At 41.4% G+C, this 19,233-nt stretch overlaps 2 protein-coding genes across 14 annotated transcripts in view; one reads left to right on the plus strand and one right to left on the minus strand.

Moving 5' to 3' along the window:
* Positions 1-16,445, minus strand: part of msn (serine/threonine-protein kinase msn) — a 36,995-nt gene extending 20,550 nt beyond the window's left edge. For 4 of the 12 annotated variants that reach the window (XM_032434700.2, XM_032434698.2, XM_070208224.1 and 1 more), the window contains exons 1-3: positions 16,266-16,445; positions 15,402-15,758; positions 9,714-9,779 (exon numbers count right to left, since the gene is read on the minus strand). In XM_032434700.2, coding sequence (XP_032290591.1) covers positions 9,714-9,779; positions 15,402-15,485 — 150 coding nt within the window. In that variant the 5' untranslated portion in view covers positions 15,486-15,758; positions 16,266-16,445. The remainder of the gene's footprint in view (positions 1-9,713; positions 9,780-15,401; positions 15,759-16,265) is intronic. The other 8 variants (XM_032434699.2, XM_032434703.2, XM_032434697.2 and 5 more) reach the window with 4 other exon arrangements.
* Positions 16,446-17,252: 807 nt separating this feature from the next.
* The window catches only part of kst (spectrin beta chain, non-erythrocytic 5 kst), a 42,668-nt gene continuing 40,687 nt past the window's right edge, over positions 17,253-19,233 (plus strand). Inside the window, exons 1-2 of one of the 2 annotated variants that reach the window (XM_032435030.2) lie at positions 17,253-17,387; positions 18,144-18,423. The gene's annotated coding sequence lies outside the window, so the exon portion shown is untranslated. The remainder of the gene's footprint in view (positions 17,388-18,143; positions 18,424-19,233) is intronic. The other variant, XM_032435031.2, reaches the window with a different exon arrangement.

Raw genomic sequence — 19,233 nt, forward strand, 5'->3', positions numbered from 1 at the left:
GCCGGCATTAGATCAAAGCAGCAACCACAGCGGCATACTCCACTTCACTTCACGCCACACACACGCACACTCGCACACCTCAGACTGAAAACTGAGCGCCTGCAACTGCAGCCATTTGCCCATTGAGCTTGCATATTAAATTTGCGGCGCTGGCAACAACAATGCACACAGATATATATATAAATATATATGTGTGTGTGTATATATACTTCTTTATATAGAAAACTTGGATCTGTTTGTGGACTCAGTCGCACAGCGGCAGCAGCAAACGTTGGGAAAACCACAATACAATTTACAGCACTTGCTGAGGTATAAGTGGTAGCAGCATCCCTCCCCCTCTACCCTACCCTACCCTACCTACCACCAAAGCGACCTGAAACCACGCAACACGCCCCGTGCGATGCGTCAAGTGGTTGCCTCTGCTCGATTGGTTGCTGCTGCTGCTGCAATTGCTTGGCCAACTGGCCCAGAGACGACTTAGCTGGCAATCTGTGGCAGCTGCTGCGTTTGGCAACATTGCGCAAGCTTTTAACGAAGCACCCCTCAGCCACCCCTCTACAAACCAAATCAACAATCGTGTGCAAATTTGTTGTGGCTCCAAATTCCAAACAAATAAGAACTCAAGTCAAGTGGGGCATGCACGACTATCAAATGCCCTGCTGTTTCCCTTTGGGTCGAAAAAAAAAAGTGGTCCTTTTAATTGAATTGAATTTATTATTTACCAAAAATAATCGATAAAAAGGCTTTAAGTTTCCGTAAGACCGTTTACAAATTTCAACGTAAAATCCACTTACATGCACGGAAAATGGGTGAAAAGACAGAAAAAACACTTGATCCAGGCAAACGACAGCAAATTTCTTGCCAATAACTACCTCTATTTCAAAGGAAATGCGACTAGCATTGTTACAATATAAATAGAGTCCATATCGCTGCTGCGTAATGCTGGGTATTACGGGTTAAAAACAAAGCGCGTTAAGCTGATTACAAACATTTGAGAGAGGGGCGCAATGGAGGAGGGCAAAAGGGCAAAAGGGGGCGGGGGGAGGTGCCTTGGCTGGGCTTACGACGGCGCATCAATTACCAATTGTTGCTGCTGCTGCTTCTGCTGTTAGTTAATTAACCCAGAAATCAAAGTAGTTTTTTTTTTTGTTTTCTGTTTTATTTTCAAACTGCACTTTAATGGCCACAACAATTGAACTTTGCTGTGCCTCAACCCCCTCAACCAGTGCCCCACAGCTTGCACATAAAACAGAAAATAAAAGAAAAAATAAACTGCATTAAATAAAAGTTGAAACTATGCATAAAATAAGTTGAAAAACTATAAACGATGAATCAACGCAGTTTGCGAGGTTTTTAAATAATTCTCACGCCCCTTCCTCTTCCCCTGCCCCCACCTCTCTCTTTCTCTCACCTCTCTCTCTATCTCCTAAGTCTTTCTCTCTCTCTTCTGAGTCTCCTTATCTCTTTTTCACTCCGCAGTTTCTCTCTCTCTCACTGCTAAGTATTTCTCTCCTAAGTTTCTCTCTCTCCTGAGTCTCCCTCTCTCTCGCTCGCTCTCTCCTGAGTCTTTCTCTCTCTCTTTCTTTCTCTCCTATCTCCTTCTCTCTCTGATGCCTCTCCCTGTCACTCCTAAGTTTCTTCGTCTCTCTCTCCCACCCTCTCCCTTCTTCGCACTACCTTTTACTCCAAAATTAAATTTCAATTTACAGCCTCAAGAGTCTGGATCTGAGTGCTGCCTTCTTATGGAGACAGAGTTCAAAGGGCGCACAAACAAAAAATGTTTATTGGCCAACTCGGCTGTCTGCCTGCCGCCTGTTTACCTGGCCGTCTGCCACGACATGCACCTGGTTAACCCAGTTAGTTAGTTTTTTGTTTGGCACTCGGCAGTCAAATGGACTAAATGTGTTTACCAGACTTTAAAATTGCCTTCGCAAAAAGTATTTCACAAAAAAAGAAGCCAACTTTTTTTTTGCCCAAACGCGTTTCATATAAAAGCGAACGAATACAGTCTTGTATTAGTATAAATAAATCCCGGCGAGATTTCGGATTGCATTTCGATACATATTTATGTTAAAGCCTTTGGATTATGTAATCACAAAATGGGTGCAAAGTGTGTGAGTAAAATTAATAAATAAATAAATTCTAGATGAAATACCTATAAATAAGGAATATATATTTAGTTGAAGTGATTCACACAGATTCAAAGCTTTATTTATTTGGATTTCCCACAACTTATTGCAAAATAGCTGGCTTTTCTCTTTTAAACATTTGATTCAGCTTATTTATATACGGCCCTTTAGTCATCGAAGTTCGTTTCGGTTAAGTTCCACTTTAGCTATTGTATCCGAATCAATGAAGAGCTCTGATCCACAAATTAATATTAATTATGTCGGTCTACTATATTATAAAGCTTCTACAGGCACAATCTTTGACAACTCTCTTTGGACTTGCAAAAACACTTAATGAAAACGTGTTTCGGCGATTTTGCAAATTCCACACGTAACTGTGAAAAATTGGCGGAAAACAGCTGTATTTGAGTTTCAAATTAGAGATTTTGTGGTTCTCTTGGGCAATAAATGCGGCAGTTAGAGCGAAGTTTCGTTCGATTAGACTGAAAGTTATTATTACTGCATGAAAAACAAATTACATTTTTCACGGAAGGGCATTAAGCACAAAACTTTGCACGGGCAATGCCGGGTAATACCCGCTAATATATATGTATATTCTGATTCAGATTTTTCTGATTGATTAGAGTTTTAAATTTGGAAAGCACAGGCCAAAAAAAAAAAAAAACGTTCACGGTTTTTCTTTTGACGTTTCCAAGGGATTTTCTTATCAGTGCCCCAGTTTTTGACTCATTGATGCTATTTTCAAATGCTGATGGCAGCTTAAGATACCTGAATACACACACACACACATACATTCTATATCTTTATTTATGTGTATCTGTGTAAATTTCGCATGGATTTTTATTGTAGCATATTCCCGATTGCGATAAGCGGGCGTGAATTGTGTCAAAAGATAATTTACAGTGTACTCAGCCTTTGTTTGTGTTGGTGTTTTTGTATTTGTTATATTCGGTTATATGTATATTTAGCGCCTGGAGGTTTGCTCAAGTTCAACGATGACATCACATTGACTTCCGCTTGAAAGTCATCTCACCCTCATCCATACGCACGGATGATTGATTGATTAAGTGCAGCAGCGAGCGAGAGCGTAATTAATTAAATCGCAGTGAAAGGGGGGAAATTAAATGAATTAAACGCTGAAAGAAACCTCAAATCGAAATGCAATCAAGTAGTTAAAATGGGCAGAGCCTGCGGGGTCTTAAGTTTGTCAACTGCAGGTCAACGGGCTGCTTCATGATGAACTTCTCTCAATTTGAATGAGCGGCGATTGAAGCATGTACATCAAGCGCATTGTCGCCCAATTATGTAAAGGAGTGTGTCTCTTTATGATACACAAATACACAAATAAAGAATACATTATGCGGCATTGTAAGCCAATATGCATATAAGGGACCAGCAGTTAGATAAGTTCCACAAGTCCAAAACAACCCTAAACAAAGGCGACTCATTGTTCGATGCATGCAAAAAATGGACAACAACAAGAAACTGAGCAGATAAAAACTAAACTAAAAGCAACTTTCACTCATAAATTAATTGCTGGAAACAAAACTAAATGCCGCAAAAAGTGAGCAGCGAGAAGCGAACAGAGCTAATCGCATAATCAACGTCTGTTTTTATGCATTAATCTTTCGCCCAGCTGTTTGCATATTTAATCAGCAAATTGCTTAAGTGTTTGGCAACCCTGAGCCCAACAACAATCGATAACAAACAGTTGAGTGTTGCCTATCGGCAGAGATTGTTTGTTATCGAGCGTCGATTGCGTCGTTTGTGGGCGTTGAAAACTTTTCAAAGTGCGCCGAAAGTGGGTCAAGCAAATGGGCCGCAAATTTACCGTTTGCCGAGATGAGTCACTGTCCACAGGAGGTGCTCAGGAGCGCGGGTGGGGCCGGGGTGCATGGCGGAAGCTTGAAGCCAATGTTGAAAGTGACCAAAATAAACACACAAACACACAAACACACACACACACACACACACACACTTTTTAAGCTGTAAGGTCGTCTGTCAATGTTAAAGAAATCGCAATTTTGTACACATTGAACAGTTTGTTTTTGAGTTGGGATATTTTGCTAAATGGTTTTAGATCATTCACAATTTTCTAACGTACATTCAAAGTCTTGACACGCATGACGCATAACTGTAATTGCAGCAATGCTTTTGGGACTTCTTCAGTTCGCTGTAAAATTGTGCGTTTAATGCCCCCCCCCAAAGACTTTCGCCCACGCAGCGTACACAGAACCCAGCATATAATTAACATTCGACAAACATAGCTGCGAACTTTGACCTAATTACGCGCAATATAAGCGACATTCACACACACACGCGCACACATACAGGGCCAGACGGTAATACATTCACACATGCAAGCACAACTCGCACTTGCGAGCATTGCACTTACACACACACGCACACATAAGCGAGACAAGATAATAAAGCACGCCCAGCGAGAGCATTGCGTAGAAAAGAAAAGAAGCAACAACAACAACAAGAAGAAGAACAACAACAACGCGCACAATGAGCGTGTGCAAAGCTTTTATTTACGACTTCATTTTGGGCTGCATTTTGAGCGACGCAAGGGCAACCAGAGACCAACGCGGCGGCGGTGGGGTGGGGAGCAAATGAAGACACACGCACACGCACACACACACACACACACGCACACATAGCCGAACTGTAGGCGCAGCCAATAAAACGCCACTCAAACAAACATGCGAAACACATTAAAGGCAATAAACAAATCAAGCAGGAAACACAAGCACAAAAAGAAACCAAAAACAGAATGAGACGCAGCCTCGTAAAATGTTAAATTGAAATCAAGCAAAGTAAAGTTGCAATTAGGCAGTGCTCAAGTACTCGGCACACACACACACACACGCACACACACACAAATCATTTACTTTTTTATGTGCTGTCGGGAAACAAAGCCAAAAAAATAAGCGAGAGAGACAGAGAGAGAGAGAGTAAAAAGAACAGCTAAATGACACTAAAAACTGCTAAACAAAGCGCACAGCTAAAAACTAATTATTACGCAAATTATTTATTTGTTGTAGACAAGATTTAAAAACATTAACAAAGTGTCATTGACACATGAGCATAAAACACATCGAGTCCAACACACAACACCACAGCGAGAACGAGAAAGAGAGAGAGAGAGAGAGAGAGCGAGAGATGGGAGAGCACGCAAGCAAGATAAGAAGAGCTCAGTCGACGGCGACGCTTTAGTTGTAGTTGTCGTTGCGCCCCGCGTTCCTTTCTCTTTCACACATGGCAAATATTTACCGCAACTTTGACGCCTCACCGGCGCCGCTCTCATCGCTCGCACTCACCCCATTGGGCGTTTGCCGCTCTCCCACTTCGAGACCGTGCTCATTTCGCATTGTATTTTTAGAGGTTCACTAACTTTAGTGTTGTTAAACACAAAAATGCGCTGCCTTTTTTGTTTTTTTCTGCACTTGCATTGTGCGTGTGTGTCTGTGTGTGCGTTAAGTTTGTTATGTTGCTGTACGCTTAATTAAATCTCTAGCCCTGACACTTTTTTCATTGACAAGGCAACCTGCGCCCGAAACTCCGACCACAGCCGAAAATAGCAAAAGCCACAGCAATAAATGCGATTTAGGTTTGCGAGTGTGTGTGTGTGTGTATTTACGCTTTCGCAAAAAGTCAAAAACAATAAAAACAAAAACGAAACAGCTAAATTTTTGCTAGCGCAAGCAAAAGCGACGCTACGTTGGGAAAGTCAATGCGCCGCGTTAAGCGTAAAGCCGGGGTAAGGGGGTGGATGGGGGCGGCAGTTGGGAAGGCGACACAACGACCTTGAGAAACGGCGCGTTGATTTTTTTTTATTTCGCTTTTACAATGTTATTGTTGAAATTCGCCAAGTTATGCAGTTTTGTTATTGTTATTGTTGTTGGTCGTGTGGGCTGCCTATTTAAGTCGACTTTTTTCTTTGGCATAAATTAAGCAGCAAATTTATTACTTTCAAACGGGTCGTGTGAAATTTTAGCGGGCATGCCAAGCAAATCGAAAGCTCAGCTGCCCGAAATTGTAAATTTCACAATTAGAGAGTTTTTTTGCATTTTGCGTAACAAACCAAAAATTTGTAAAAAAAAAAAAATATAATCTTTGGCTTATCTCCTTTTCCCAATATTCAATCACATTCTTTACCTACTGCATTCGCATATGCAGCCATACACACACTCACACACACACACACCTACACACACATGCATGCACGTAATTCTGTTTTCAATTCCATCAAAGAAAATAATAAAACTAATTTGTGACTCACGCGACGCTCTTTGATAAAAAAAACCATTAAAAAGCGCAGTAGAAATGAAATAAAAAAAAACAAAACCGAGAAGTTATCAAAAAGCCGGAAGTGCAAAGCACAGAACATACGAGAAATTAGCTGATATTGCTAATAAAGAGAGACATCACTGTAAAGAGAATGGGTGTGAGAGGTGGGCGGGGCGGGGGGGAGTACAACTGGCCGCATGCATAAATCAAAGTCGCATTAAGCGAAGCGAAACACGAATGAATTCGTAGAAATGTCAACAGTGACGTCACAATTTCAGAAGAAACACACACCAAAATGAATTCAATTAAAAGCTGTTTTAAGACCGAAATTCCCCACGCTCCGCCAGCGTTTAAGCAAGTTATGAATAAGCGTCAAAATGACGCGACTAATTTCTGATAAGCTACGACTAAAATGCGAATGCGTTTGCAGCAGAGCGAGACAGAGACAGAGAGAGAGAGAGAGAGAGAACATTGAAAACCGGTTAACTGTCTGTCAATAAAACCAAAAATCCAGTAAATGCCTAAGAAATGACACACAAGCACACACACACACACACACATACATGACACAGCGCAAAATGAACGAACCGTAACCAACAAGTGGACAGGCGAGAAAGAGACAGCAACACTTTGCCCGTTAATCTCATAGTGCGTTCTACCGCTGGCGACATGCACGAAAGGAGGAATGGGAAAAAAGCATCTACGCGTATTACTCATGCTAATTTTACACACACACACACACACACACGCGCACACACACACACATGCTCGGCTGGAGTCAGTGTTGGACAGTATAATGAACTACTTAATGCCGCACAGCACAGTAGTGGCAGCACGGAAACAAGTTGTCGCACAGTGGGCAAAGTGTGTCTTATACTGTGCACTTACATATATTGTAATCGCATTGTTACCACGTGCCACTTGCAGCTTTGCGTGGTAACACCACAAATGAGGTCGTCGGCGTTATGAAGCAGGAGGCGTGTAGACGTGGGCTGACTTTTTGCGTATTGGCCGCATTTCTAAGCCGTTAAAAAGCGGCAAAGTGAGCTGAGAATGACGCATGGAAATTTAGACATTTTATTGACACTTTATTGTAGATTGTGAAATAAGCAATCGCAAAGATTAGCTGCGAGTACATTAATTCGTAAGTGAAATATGTGAGTAAATGGAGCGGGCAATAGACAGAGATAGCAATACATATGTGTATATGTGTATATGCTAGAGTGAATCAGCATCAGAAGAATTAAAATTAAGGTAGCAGGTCAGCGAACTTCAGCATACACATGAACATATAGAAAAAGATATATGTACATATACATATACATAATTATATACATATACATATATATGGCTTGCAGATTTACAATTTAGCTGTTATATAATCCTAGTTGTTTTTTTTGTTGCTTTGCAACACTGTACGCAAACAATTTCGATAAAGTTATCGCAACTATCAAATAGTTTCAGTTTTAAAGCTGTCATAGCCCCCCACCGCTCCCCCTCTCCCTACAGCCCATCAAGGTGCATTGGGGAACTGGAGAGGAGGCGTGAAGTAAAGCAAGAGAAGTGAAGAGAAAGAACTTGCCGTTGGCCTCACAAGCGCAGCGCATGCCACAACACACACACAACACACACACACACACACACAGAGTGGAGCATAAGAAATGCTAACGGTAATCCCCAGAGTATCTATTTTTGTAGCTGCCGCGCTGCATTGTGTTGTATCTTGCAGATACAATTTTGAAAACTTGTAATTTAAATACAAAGTCGTGGCATTGTTTATCTCTTCTTTTTTTTTGTTGTTCTTAAGGCAAGCATTTGGTTTAAATCTTTGATGTGATTATTATTATGTTGATGGTTGTTATTCTTCTTCTTGTTGTTGTTGTTGTTTGCTCTGCGGCAAAAATTCTAAGAGGAGGCGAGAGCAAGATGTGTTAATGTGTGAGAAGAGTTGAAGTTTTGGTTTTGGCCCAGCGTCTAGCGGTTCGCAACTAATTAAGGCACAGCAGAGCGCAAATGACGCAGCTTGTTTTGGTGCAGATACAGATACAATGGCAGAGATACAGATACACAGACACCTCTCTGTATATATGCAACCTCATCTTAGCAGCCGCAACTGCGACGCATTCAAGCATAAAGTCTAATGATTGCTAATTACAAGACAACAACATGAAACAGTCGCCACAACTGAAAGATATATCTATATATCTATATATATATATATATATATAAACTGAAGTAAGCTAAACGCGATTTGTAAATTGTGAGCTCATTGCGCCGTAACCAAATTGCTCTTCAATAGAAAGCTGCAACATTTTGACCACAAAACAAAAAATGTAAACTCAACATTCAAATGGCCAGACAAATTGTTTTCAATATCTCAGATCTTGCGAGCAGCTCAGCGAGACAAAAAAAAAAACGAAAAACTAACCACAAAGGCAACAAATATCTTTTATAGCTCGCAAATGCTGCAAGTAATGAAAAATAAGATCTGTTGCCTTTGTTTGTTTAGTGTATGGCAAAGTGCTAAAACCTGATCGTGTTGTGTTCATTATTTCACGCCCATCAACATATTGTTTGTAAGTTATTTTAATTGATTTGTAACTTGAATTCCACGCGCAAGCGTGGAAAATGGGCGAAATACAGTGAATTTCTTATTTCGCTCCTTGTCTAATGCATAGAAGGAGATACAATTCAGCCCAAAAGGAAGATATATATATATATCTTTCTGAGCCTGGTTTTGATCTGCCGGATCAGAGCACTATCCTATATAGTTCTCATAGAGCGAAACGAGAGAAACAGCTCGCAAAGACACAACTGAGCTCTAGTTTTGTAATATACTTTGATTCTTCGAGAAATCTTAAACAAATTTGCCATTTGCAAGCTTTACTGTACTTCCATTATATAGGCAAAACAATAACAATATCGGAAACAAATACAAATTCTATCGGAATAGTCAATATATATATATATATATATATAGTTGTAGTTACGGTTAGTATACAAATTAGTTCGTGACAAAATTTGACATACACTTTATCTATTTTTGAAGCTCTTGTCAACTAGGCAAAACCGGATCAACATCGAAAGTCTATATCATATAGTTCGACTGATAAAACTGGTCGAAGCGTCAGATTTAATATCCAAAAGTTGTCTGCTTTTAAAGTTAGCTCGACCAAAGCAAAGTTTCAAATAATATTGAAAGTCTCAACAAAATGCATATAAAAGCCTTTGACCTTTGACCCTCAAGGCGCTCTTGGGCAAACATATGCATGAATATTGATTGAAACTTACCTTATAGACCTGGCCGTAGGTGCCATTGCCAACGACCTCGATGAGCTCAAAGATGCCAGCCGGATCCTGGAAAAGACAAAAGGGCGTTGTCAGAAATTGGTTTTAATTTTTGTTTTTTTTTTTTTCGTTAGAAACGAGAGAAAAACTCTGAAAATGTCAAAGAACGAAATGCAATAAAACGCACCGCAACAACAATTAAAACAATAACGAAAGGGGAAACGCCCAAAAAGCGAAATCCTTAGACAGATGCAAAAGGCAAAGCCTAAAAACAAACAAACAAATCGGGCAAATGAAACAAAACAAAACAAAAAAAAAAGGCGGCCAGCCAAGCGTTGAGATGAGCTAAGAACAGGGCGTGGCTGCGACGGCACTGCGAGACACTCCACAAACAACAACAACAACAGCAACAAAGGCGAGTTTTTATTTTGGCTTTGTTTTTGTTTGTTTGTGTAAACAAATTATTAAGGCATAATAATACAAATAAGGAATGCGGCGCAGCGTTAAAAATAAAGCGGCATTTAATACAAATACAGAAACCCTTGCCTCTGCTACCCCCCTCCGCTCCCCTCTCCCACACACACACACTACGCCCCTGTGCATGCCCATGTCAAGCCATACAACAACAAATCGCATGCGAGTTCATTGACACGCAACTCACGAGCCAGGCACGAGACGTCGCCAGAGTCGAGACGAGCGTGTCACGACCTGAGCAGAAGGAGTACAGAAAAAGGGGGGGCGTGCCCTGGCGGCCCCCTGAGGGCCTAGTGACAGCTAAGGTAAACGCCAATTAAAATAACAACAAGAACAACAGCAATAACAACAATTTCAACAGGTAACAGACTTCTTCTTGTTTCCTCTCTCTTTTTCTTTTTTTTTTTGTCAGTGCTCTAAATTTAGTTTATGGCAGGTCGAAAGAGGGGGTCAAGGGGCGAATCGAGAAGACATGCAAGTTTAGCATATTTGTATCCGAGTTAAGTTTCGTGAATAAATCCATTAACTCGGAATAGGGGGAAAGGAAAAAAGCTAGCATAACATTTGCAACAAATATACGTTTTGATATTTCACTTATTTTCCACTAGTCAAAGTGAATATTGCGTCAAATGCAGATAAGTTGTGTGAATACATTGCTTAGCAGTTATTAGCTTGAGGAAAAATAGCAAATATTTAATGCTACATTTATATTTATATAGTATTTAGATTTTTCACTCATTTTCCGACAGTCGAAGTGAATTTCGTGTGCTCTAGGTGGATTTCATATTCATTTTCCACTAGCATTTTTATGGCTAGAGCACGCGTTGTTTTGACCCAGTGTAACGGAATGCGCTCACCCCAGCGACTCTCTTTACAAGCATTTCACAAATTAACATCACCCCGCCCCCCCCCCCCCCTGCCCCCACCCTTCTGGCACAAAAGCTAAGCTGAGCTGCACTTTGGCCTAACGGTAGCGGCAACAACTTGCAGGCGACTTCTGATATGCAGGAATAGTAAAAGGCAAAAGACAAAGCGTCAGTCGAAGTCAAAATAAAAAGTAAAAAGCCTAAAGAGAAAGAGCGACAGAGAGAGAAGGAGAGAGGGAGAGAAGGAACTATGGCAATGCCTTAAGTAGATTTATGGCTGCCTTCAAATGAGCAAACGTCAACAGCGCCCGAAAGCTATCATTGTTCTTATTCCTGCTCTGCGCGCTCGCTTCTTCCTCTTCTTCTTCGTCATGTTGTTGGTTTTTTTTTTTTTGGTGTTGCTGCAAAGTGTGTCAAACAAGAGACGAGCGGGCGGGCGGTCGGTCGGGCGGTCGGCAATTACTGCTATTTATGGCTGATTACTTCACGTTGTAAAATCAATTAAAAATGCACGAAAAACTGAGCCAAGTGTTGCGCCCTCGCCCTCCTTCCTCTACCCCACCTCTTCGTTCGCAAACAGCATCATGACTCATTAGCGTTGACATGCTAAGGCAAAACACAAACGAAATGCAGCGCGGGTGGGGTGAAACTTGGAGTGTTGAATTTTGTGGCGTAGCTTTAGTGCATAGTTCTGGCAACAGAGCGCGCTGCAGTTACAGTTATCAGTTGCGGCTGCCTGCTGTCCATTTCTCTCTCTCTCTGTCTCTCTCTACTCTCCCACTCGAGTGCGATCTCTGCTGCGCTCTCACTATTCTATTCTATACTCTAGCAGCGGCTGGGCATTTGATTTTTGTTGCAGTTGCGAGCTTTGTGAAAGATAAACTTTTTTTTTTATTCACCGAACTATGTTGAAAAACCTATTCACCTCGCAAGCAATATATCAAATATCTACCATAGACACAGTTATCTGTGAGAACTAACCGCAAGGGTATTCAATCTTCGACATTCCATAGATAAACTGTTCTTTCTCGTTTGGCTTTGTAGTCGTTCGTTGTATTTGTTAAAAAACGGGCACGAGTGCAACTAAAACTGAAACTAAAACTAAACAACTTGCTGGCGACTTGTCTAAAACTCGCCGAGGCTGTTGCTGGGCAGGCAAAACTGGATTTCTTTTTGGCCGTATACGCGAGGCTTGGCCCAGTTAGCAATGATATGATACACAGACGTGTGTGTGTGTGTGTGTGTGTGCGACCAGGAGACTCGCCAACAGGACTGGCTGCATATTGAACGCCCATGTTAAAAAAAAAAATAAATAAAAGCAGCTATTTGCATATGCATGAGATAAGGGGCAGAGGGGGGGCAAGGCAGCTGTAGAAGATAAACTACATATGTAAATGGGCATGCATGTGAACGTGTGATTGTAAGTGTGTGTGTGTGGGCTGTGACCAATTCGATTTGGAATGCAAAACATATTAGCAAGAGCTTGCAGCTAAAAATGTGTCTAAGAGCAGCGCGAATTCAGCTGACGGAAAAGCAAGAAAAAAACCAGTTAGCATTAATAGACAGGAGTTGATTGTAGACCCAACTTTAAGCACTGTTAAAGCACTGTGTGGTCGCCGGTTCAACTCCAGTAGGTATTTCCAGATCGAACACAGTTAAGATAGAAGAGACAACATCTGCCTAAGATATCTCGCATCTTGCAATATGTAAAAGATTTTATTTAAATATGCCTATCATTTGTTTTTTCTTCTTCTTTTTCTTCTTCTCTCTACAGTTCACATTTGCCAAACTTTGAACTTTGTTTAGTATTTGCATAACAATATTTATTTATAAAAAATAATGCAGACATATGCACGCACATTTCTAACTATGCACACATGTGCGCCGAAATATTTAGTAATACCATTTTCGCCCAGTGTATTTACCCAGCCGATGTTGATTTAACCCACAAACGGACCAAACCCAAACATGTGTGATTTCTTGTTGCTTTACAAGAGCTGCAACAACAACAACAGCAACAACAACAACAACAATCAAAAGCAACTGCACAAATTGCAGCACTCCAAAAACAACACACACACACACGCACACACACACACGCCAAATGTGGGCGAACACGTTTTTATCGCACAAAGCCAAATGCAATAAACGTTGATTAAAATAAATACACAAGCAAACACTCACACACACACGCACAAAAGAAAAACAAAGCAAAGACAAAGACAGTGCGTGTGTGTGTGCGTGTGTGTGTGTGCGTGCAAGAAGCGCCGACACATGGCCATGCACAAACGAAGGCAATCAGCGAAAGAGCGTGACGTCAGCAGCGGCAGCGGCAGCGACTGCAGCGCTTATCAAACTGCACAACAACAACAACAACAGCAAGCAAAGCGAGAGAGAGAGAGATAGAAAGGGAAAGAACACACATGCATACATGCATGCATATGCACTAATATGCATGTGTGAGTATATGTATGAGTATATGTACAGTGGTCGCTCGCAAATTTAAAACTGTTCTCTCCAAAAACCAATAAATACAGTGAGAATAACATGAGAACATAATATTTTGTACTTCCCATGCTCAGTTCTCATTATCGAGTGACCACTGTGCATGTATACAATCTTATATCCACAGCTGGGAATCATAAAATAATTAATGAAACGACGCTGATGAATGCATTTTGTGTGCTCCAAATTGTTGTTGTTAAATGTATCTTCTTATCAGTTTTACAGTTGCACAGGGAATGAGGGCATTAGAAGAAGAAGAAGAAGCACGAGCAGCAGCAGCCAAATGCCAATCGCCTCGCTGCTGCTTTAAGGACTGTGACCTTTTGTCAAGGAGCGCATCGGGCTGCTGCTGCGAAAACAGCAACAGCAACAACAACAACAACGACAATAGAGACAACGAGCTGTATACTATTTCGGGGCACGTATTTCATTGTTTAATGACCTTTAAAAAGCCAACGCAGACGCGGCGCCCACGCGCCTGCTGCGAGAAGGCCAACAGCAACAACAACAACTCATGGGGCCATCACACGCCTGCCATTTTTTCTTTTCAGTGCTTCATCATCAACTTGATGTCGTCTGCACACACACATACACACACGAACACACGCATAAGCATGCTGCTGCTGCTGCTGCTTCTTTTAATAAAGTAAACTAAACAATTTTCATTCTTGTCTCGTTTTTGTCTCGTCTTCTTCGACTATGAAGAGCACATGCACACATGCACGCATACCAATACATATGCAGGCAAGAGAGACAGCCGCCGTCTCAATCCACCTTACACCACATGCAACCCCACCGCACCGCCCACCCAGCAACTGCAAGTCAGAGTCAACAAACGGACACTCACAGACACAATCACACACACACACACACACAAGCACACTCATACAGACACAAAGAGACAGGCGGCGCTGCTCCTCAACACTGGCAAAACTTTACTTTCTGTGGGTGCTTGCTTGCAGCATTGCCTGCTGCGACGTCGCCGTCGCCGTCGCTGTCGACGTCGACGCACTGTGTGCCGCCCAACGTGGGGCGGCAGTGGTGGTGAGTTTAAAAGCTGTGGTGAATGTTTGCTGAAAGAGAAAGGCAAAGGCAAAGGCAAATGGCATAAGCAACGCGTGCGGTTTGTGCGTGTGGGGGCATCATTTTCATTGAGAAATGAAAAATATAAAAGACAAGCAGCAACAGCAGCGATAAAGACAAGACTTGGCAAAGCCGCTGACACCGGCCGGTCACTGCTGCCGGTGGTGAGTTGAGGCCATGCTGAGGTGGGCTGGGGTGGTTGGCAAACACAAAGAGAGCGCACACCAAATACCCCACACAATTGGCCACAGCAAATACAACAAATGACAATGTGCCGTTATTATGATATGCATTATGCAGCTTGGAGTGGGCGTTGCCATAGCCAACAATATTGCAACAACAAGCTGTGCATTGTTTTTTGCAATATTAGGTTTGCCATTTCGATTGTATCAATTAACAAACATGTGCAGCTATTGTGAACAAGCATGAAATTCTTATTGGATTACACAATCAATAAATGGTCAACTCCAGTTAGCAGCAGCGACAGCGACGTCTGCTGCATAATTTGACTGGCTGCGCTTGATTGAAAGTGAATTTGAAGCGAGTGTGGGAGAGAGAGAGAGAGAGAGACAGGGGAGCGGGAGTTGATAGAGTCACAATGCGGAAATTGCTTTAAAACAAAAAAAAGAAAAGAAAAACAACAAAAGTTATGCACACATGGCCACACCTTGCAGCAAATGCGAGACTCCGAAATGTTGTGCATGGAGCTCTGCTGCGGCGGCTGATGCTGCTGCTGCTGCTGCTGCTGTGGCTAACAACTTACCTTTAGTGCCGTCAAATCGATATCATCCAATGAACAATTCACCGATTGTGCCAGTTGTTGTTGCTGTTGCTGCTGGTGCGCCATTTTGATTTGCTATTTTTTGTTATTCTGCCCGCTGCGACGACGGCGGCGGCGGCGACTGCTGATGCTACTTGACACAAACACACACACACACTGCTATGCAGGCTATGCACACCAACACACGCACGCACACATATACGCACACTGAGCCGACACTTTTCTGTTGTTTTTCTTTTTTTATTTTTATTTCAATAATTTGTATGCTGCTTTTTTATTGTTGTTTTTTTGTATTATTACGTTGACTAAGCATAGAATTTAAATTATTTGCGCGTTGCTCTAAAATGAATGGACAAAACGAAGCAGAGTTTAAGTTCTACAATTACCAAAAAAAAAAAAAAGCTATGTGGCTAACAAATCGTATTTGTTGCTGGCCACACAACTTTTCTCTTTTGTGAGTGAGCGCGTATGTGTATGTGTGTGAGCGGTTGGCGTATGTGTGTAACGTTTGGTAAACGGGCGCGGCACGCACTTGCACTGATTTTTTTTATTTATTTCATTTATTATATTGAATGCAAACACTAGTGAAATTAATATTTGGACGGAGCGAGAAATTTAATATTCTTATTCTTCAGCGATTATTCACACGGAGCACACACACACACACACACACAGCCACACAAACAGGCACTGCGCTCTGCGATATACACATACACGCATTCATATACTGAAGTATATGTATACGTATGTTTGTGTAGGTAGACAGGAAAAAAATCTGCCACTCGCTTTTTCTCTTTGCTTTTCGGTGGGCTAAGCTGGACATAAAACTGCGATATTTTTACATACTTTACGCGCACAGCAGTTAATGCTTATTGTTTTTGCATAACGAGCACAATTAACAACTGACTTGCCTAATTTTCAGCAAGTTCCGGTTTGTGCAAGTTGATGGAAAGTATTAAATAAATCTTTTCGCGAGCGACACGGACAGGCACGTCCGAACTCCGACGCAACAACAACAGAAATGTTAAGATCCCAGCTGTTATGGGTCTGTTATGCTCGATATCACGATGTGCGTTTATATCGATATGCGAATGTTACCGATACTGTTAACTTGCTAGACGATTGTATTAACCATTATCATAGTTGACACTATCGATGTTAGTAGCGTTAAATAGTGCTAACAGTGCTTATTAATATTTTTATATTTAAATAAATATACTGATAGCAGAAATGTTAATGAAATATCTCTGTTAAACTCAAAATGGATATTTTAAACGGCTGTTATACTCAAATGCGACTGTTGGTCTTAAAAGTGTGAAAGTGTAAGATATCTGCGAAATTACCATAATGTTAACACACTGTAGCAGAAAAATACTGAATAGTACAATAGAATACCAGTAAGCTGCTACAGCCAACCTTATGTGTCTCAGCTTGCGTTGCGTGAAGTTGGCTGCAAGCAATCCCGTGCTAGTTCGTTACGTTACAAAATGTAACTAATTTATAGCCCGCATTATATATTTTTAATTTAACATATAAAGCAGACACAAGAGATTTACATGTTTCGCAGATTGTTTAGTATTCTATTACTTTCATTGAATTGAAGAAACCGTTTAGTATTCATTTTCCCATTACTTAAATTTCGTTTTCGGAAATATTTACTTTTGTCAATAACTTGCTGCGTAATAACAATTTGAGTAGTTCTTAAATTGCCCGCCAGTGGCGATCGATTAGGAGAACACAAATTAGTCGAGTAGAGATAGACAAGAATCGATACAACGAAAAACAAATCGATACCTCGATGCTTCGATGCCTTGTTTGAACATCGAGCACAACATTGTAATGCGAGATCGAGAGTTGACAAGACGTGCGTGAAACGAGCGCGGAACGCAAAACGAAAATTTAACCGTAAAAGCAACGTACCAAAAGTGCCAACAACAAGAATGTACATAAAATAATAACAAATAAAACGTAAAAAGCCTGTGCAAAATGCCATTGAAAATACCAAAAGCAATTGTTAAAGCCGTCTAACTGTTAAGACCGCTGTCCCCGTTGTTCTTGTTGCTGTTGTTTTGTGCTAATTAGAAAGAGCTGCGGCGTCGACTGCTGCGCCGGCGTTTCAGAACGCGGCAATCTAATTGTTGGCCCAAAAACAAAAAAAAAAAAAAAACCGAAAAAAAAGCGGCAAAGCTGGTTTTTTTGCGCATCGTTGTATGTGTGAGTGTGTTGTGTGATCAGTGTAAGTGTGCGTGTGTGTGTGTGTGTGTGTGTGTGTGCATTGGAATTTGTTAAAACACGAGCGCATTAAGGTCAAAAGCAACAAGTGACAAGCCACAGAAATTCTAAGCATAAATTAACGCCAAAAGAAAAACCACAACACAAATAAATAGAAAAAGTTGTTGAAGAAAAAAAAAATTGCTTACACGTAAATAAATCTCTTCAATCTGAGATTCTTTTTTTTTTTTTGGGCTTACAACAAAAACGAAAAAAAAAAAACGCAGCAGCCAAAGAACGCCGCGCAAAGCAAAGCAACAACAACAACGACAACAACAACTTTCCGGTTTTCTCAGCTTCAACTCGCAGCGTCTCGTTCTGCTTCTTATTTTGTTACGTGTGTTTATCGATCTTCGTGGCTTACGCGAGCGGAAAAAGGCGAGAGAGCGAGCGAGAGAGAGTTGGGAGTGAAAACTAAAATAGAAATAAATCAAATTTTAATTCAAAACGCAGCGCCACACAAAAAAGCAACAACAACAACAAGAAGAAGAAGTCAACAACAAGCTGCGACGCTGCAGGACGCGAAAGAAAGGAAGCAGCGCAAAGAGAGAGAGAGAGAGAGAAAGATCACGCCGTCTTTTGTGTGTGCGAGAGCAAAAGAGAGAGTGGGCGCTAAAGAGAGAGAGAGAGCGGAAGCCGTAAACAAAACAAAAAGCAAAGTAACATATTTTGTATACAGGATATTAACATAAATCATTCACGCTGGATTTAGGATACTACGAGGCTGTTAAAGGTAAATGATAAACATTAACATCGATTTTATGTAACTGTTAAGGCAGCACAAAAGCCGCGCTCAAATAAACAACAATAATAGCGCCAATAACATTTTTATGCAGTCAACGCACCTGAGCGCCGCACTTTATGGCCACAAATAAAAAAAAAAAAAAGAGCAAAAAAAAAACTACAACAAACCATTGAAAACTTGTTGCATAACCGCACGCCAATTCGAATCCAGTTGGGCCTGTCAAACTGTACAGTTTTGATTGGAAGGGCGCACATTGCGTGCGACGCAGTCATAAAATTGCGAACGGCTGTCACACTTTTCTTATTAGCATAAGTAGATGGAGCGAGGGAGCGAGCGAGCGATCGATCGAGAGAGAGAGAGAGAGAGGGAGAGCCCGTTTACAGGTGCGCAGCAGCAGCAGCTAGCGAGCTGGTGATTTAGCCTGGGCTCGACGTCGACGTCAGACAACGGCGAGCTGTAAACTGTAAACTAGGCTAAATAGGGTCTCTGGCCAAAGCACGTTTTGGTCTATGGCTGGCTGGCTGCCTGGCTGGTTGGCTTTGGGGCTTGGTTTATTTTTAAACCGCATTCCGCGTGCCATTTGGCCATTTGCAAGCCAGTGCTGCCAGTTGCGCTGGTCTGGCACACAAAACTAGCTCTTTTTGGCTTTGAAAAATAGCCAATAGCAGCTAAAACTCTGGCTTTAACAATAACAATAAGCTGTCACTCTTACATACATGCATATATGTTAGCATATCTGTACATGTGCATGTGCACACATGTTAATACAGCACCGTTAACATTAACAGCACTGCGGTG

This window comes from Drosophila virilis, chromosome 3 (genome assembly GCF_030788295.1).
Source record: "Drosophila virilis strain 15010-1051.87 chromosome 3, Dvir_AGI_RSII-ME, whole genome shotgun sequence".
Classification (NCBI taxonomy): domain Eukaryota; kingdom Metazoa; phylum Arthropoda; class Insecta; order Diptera; family Drosophilidae; genus Drosophila; species Drosophila virilis.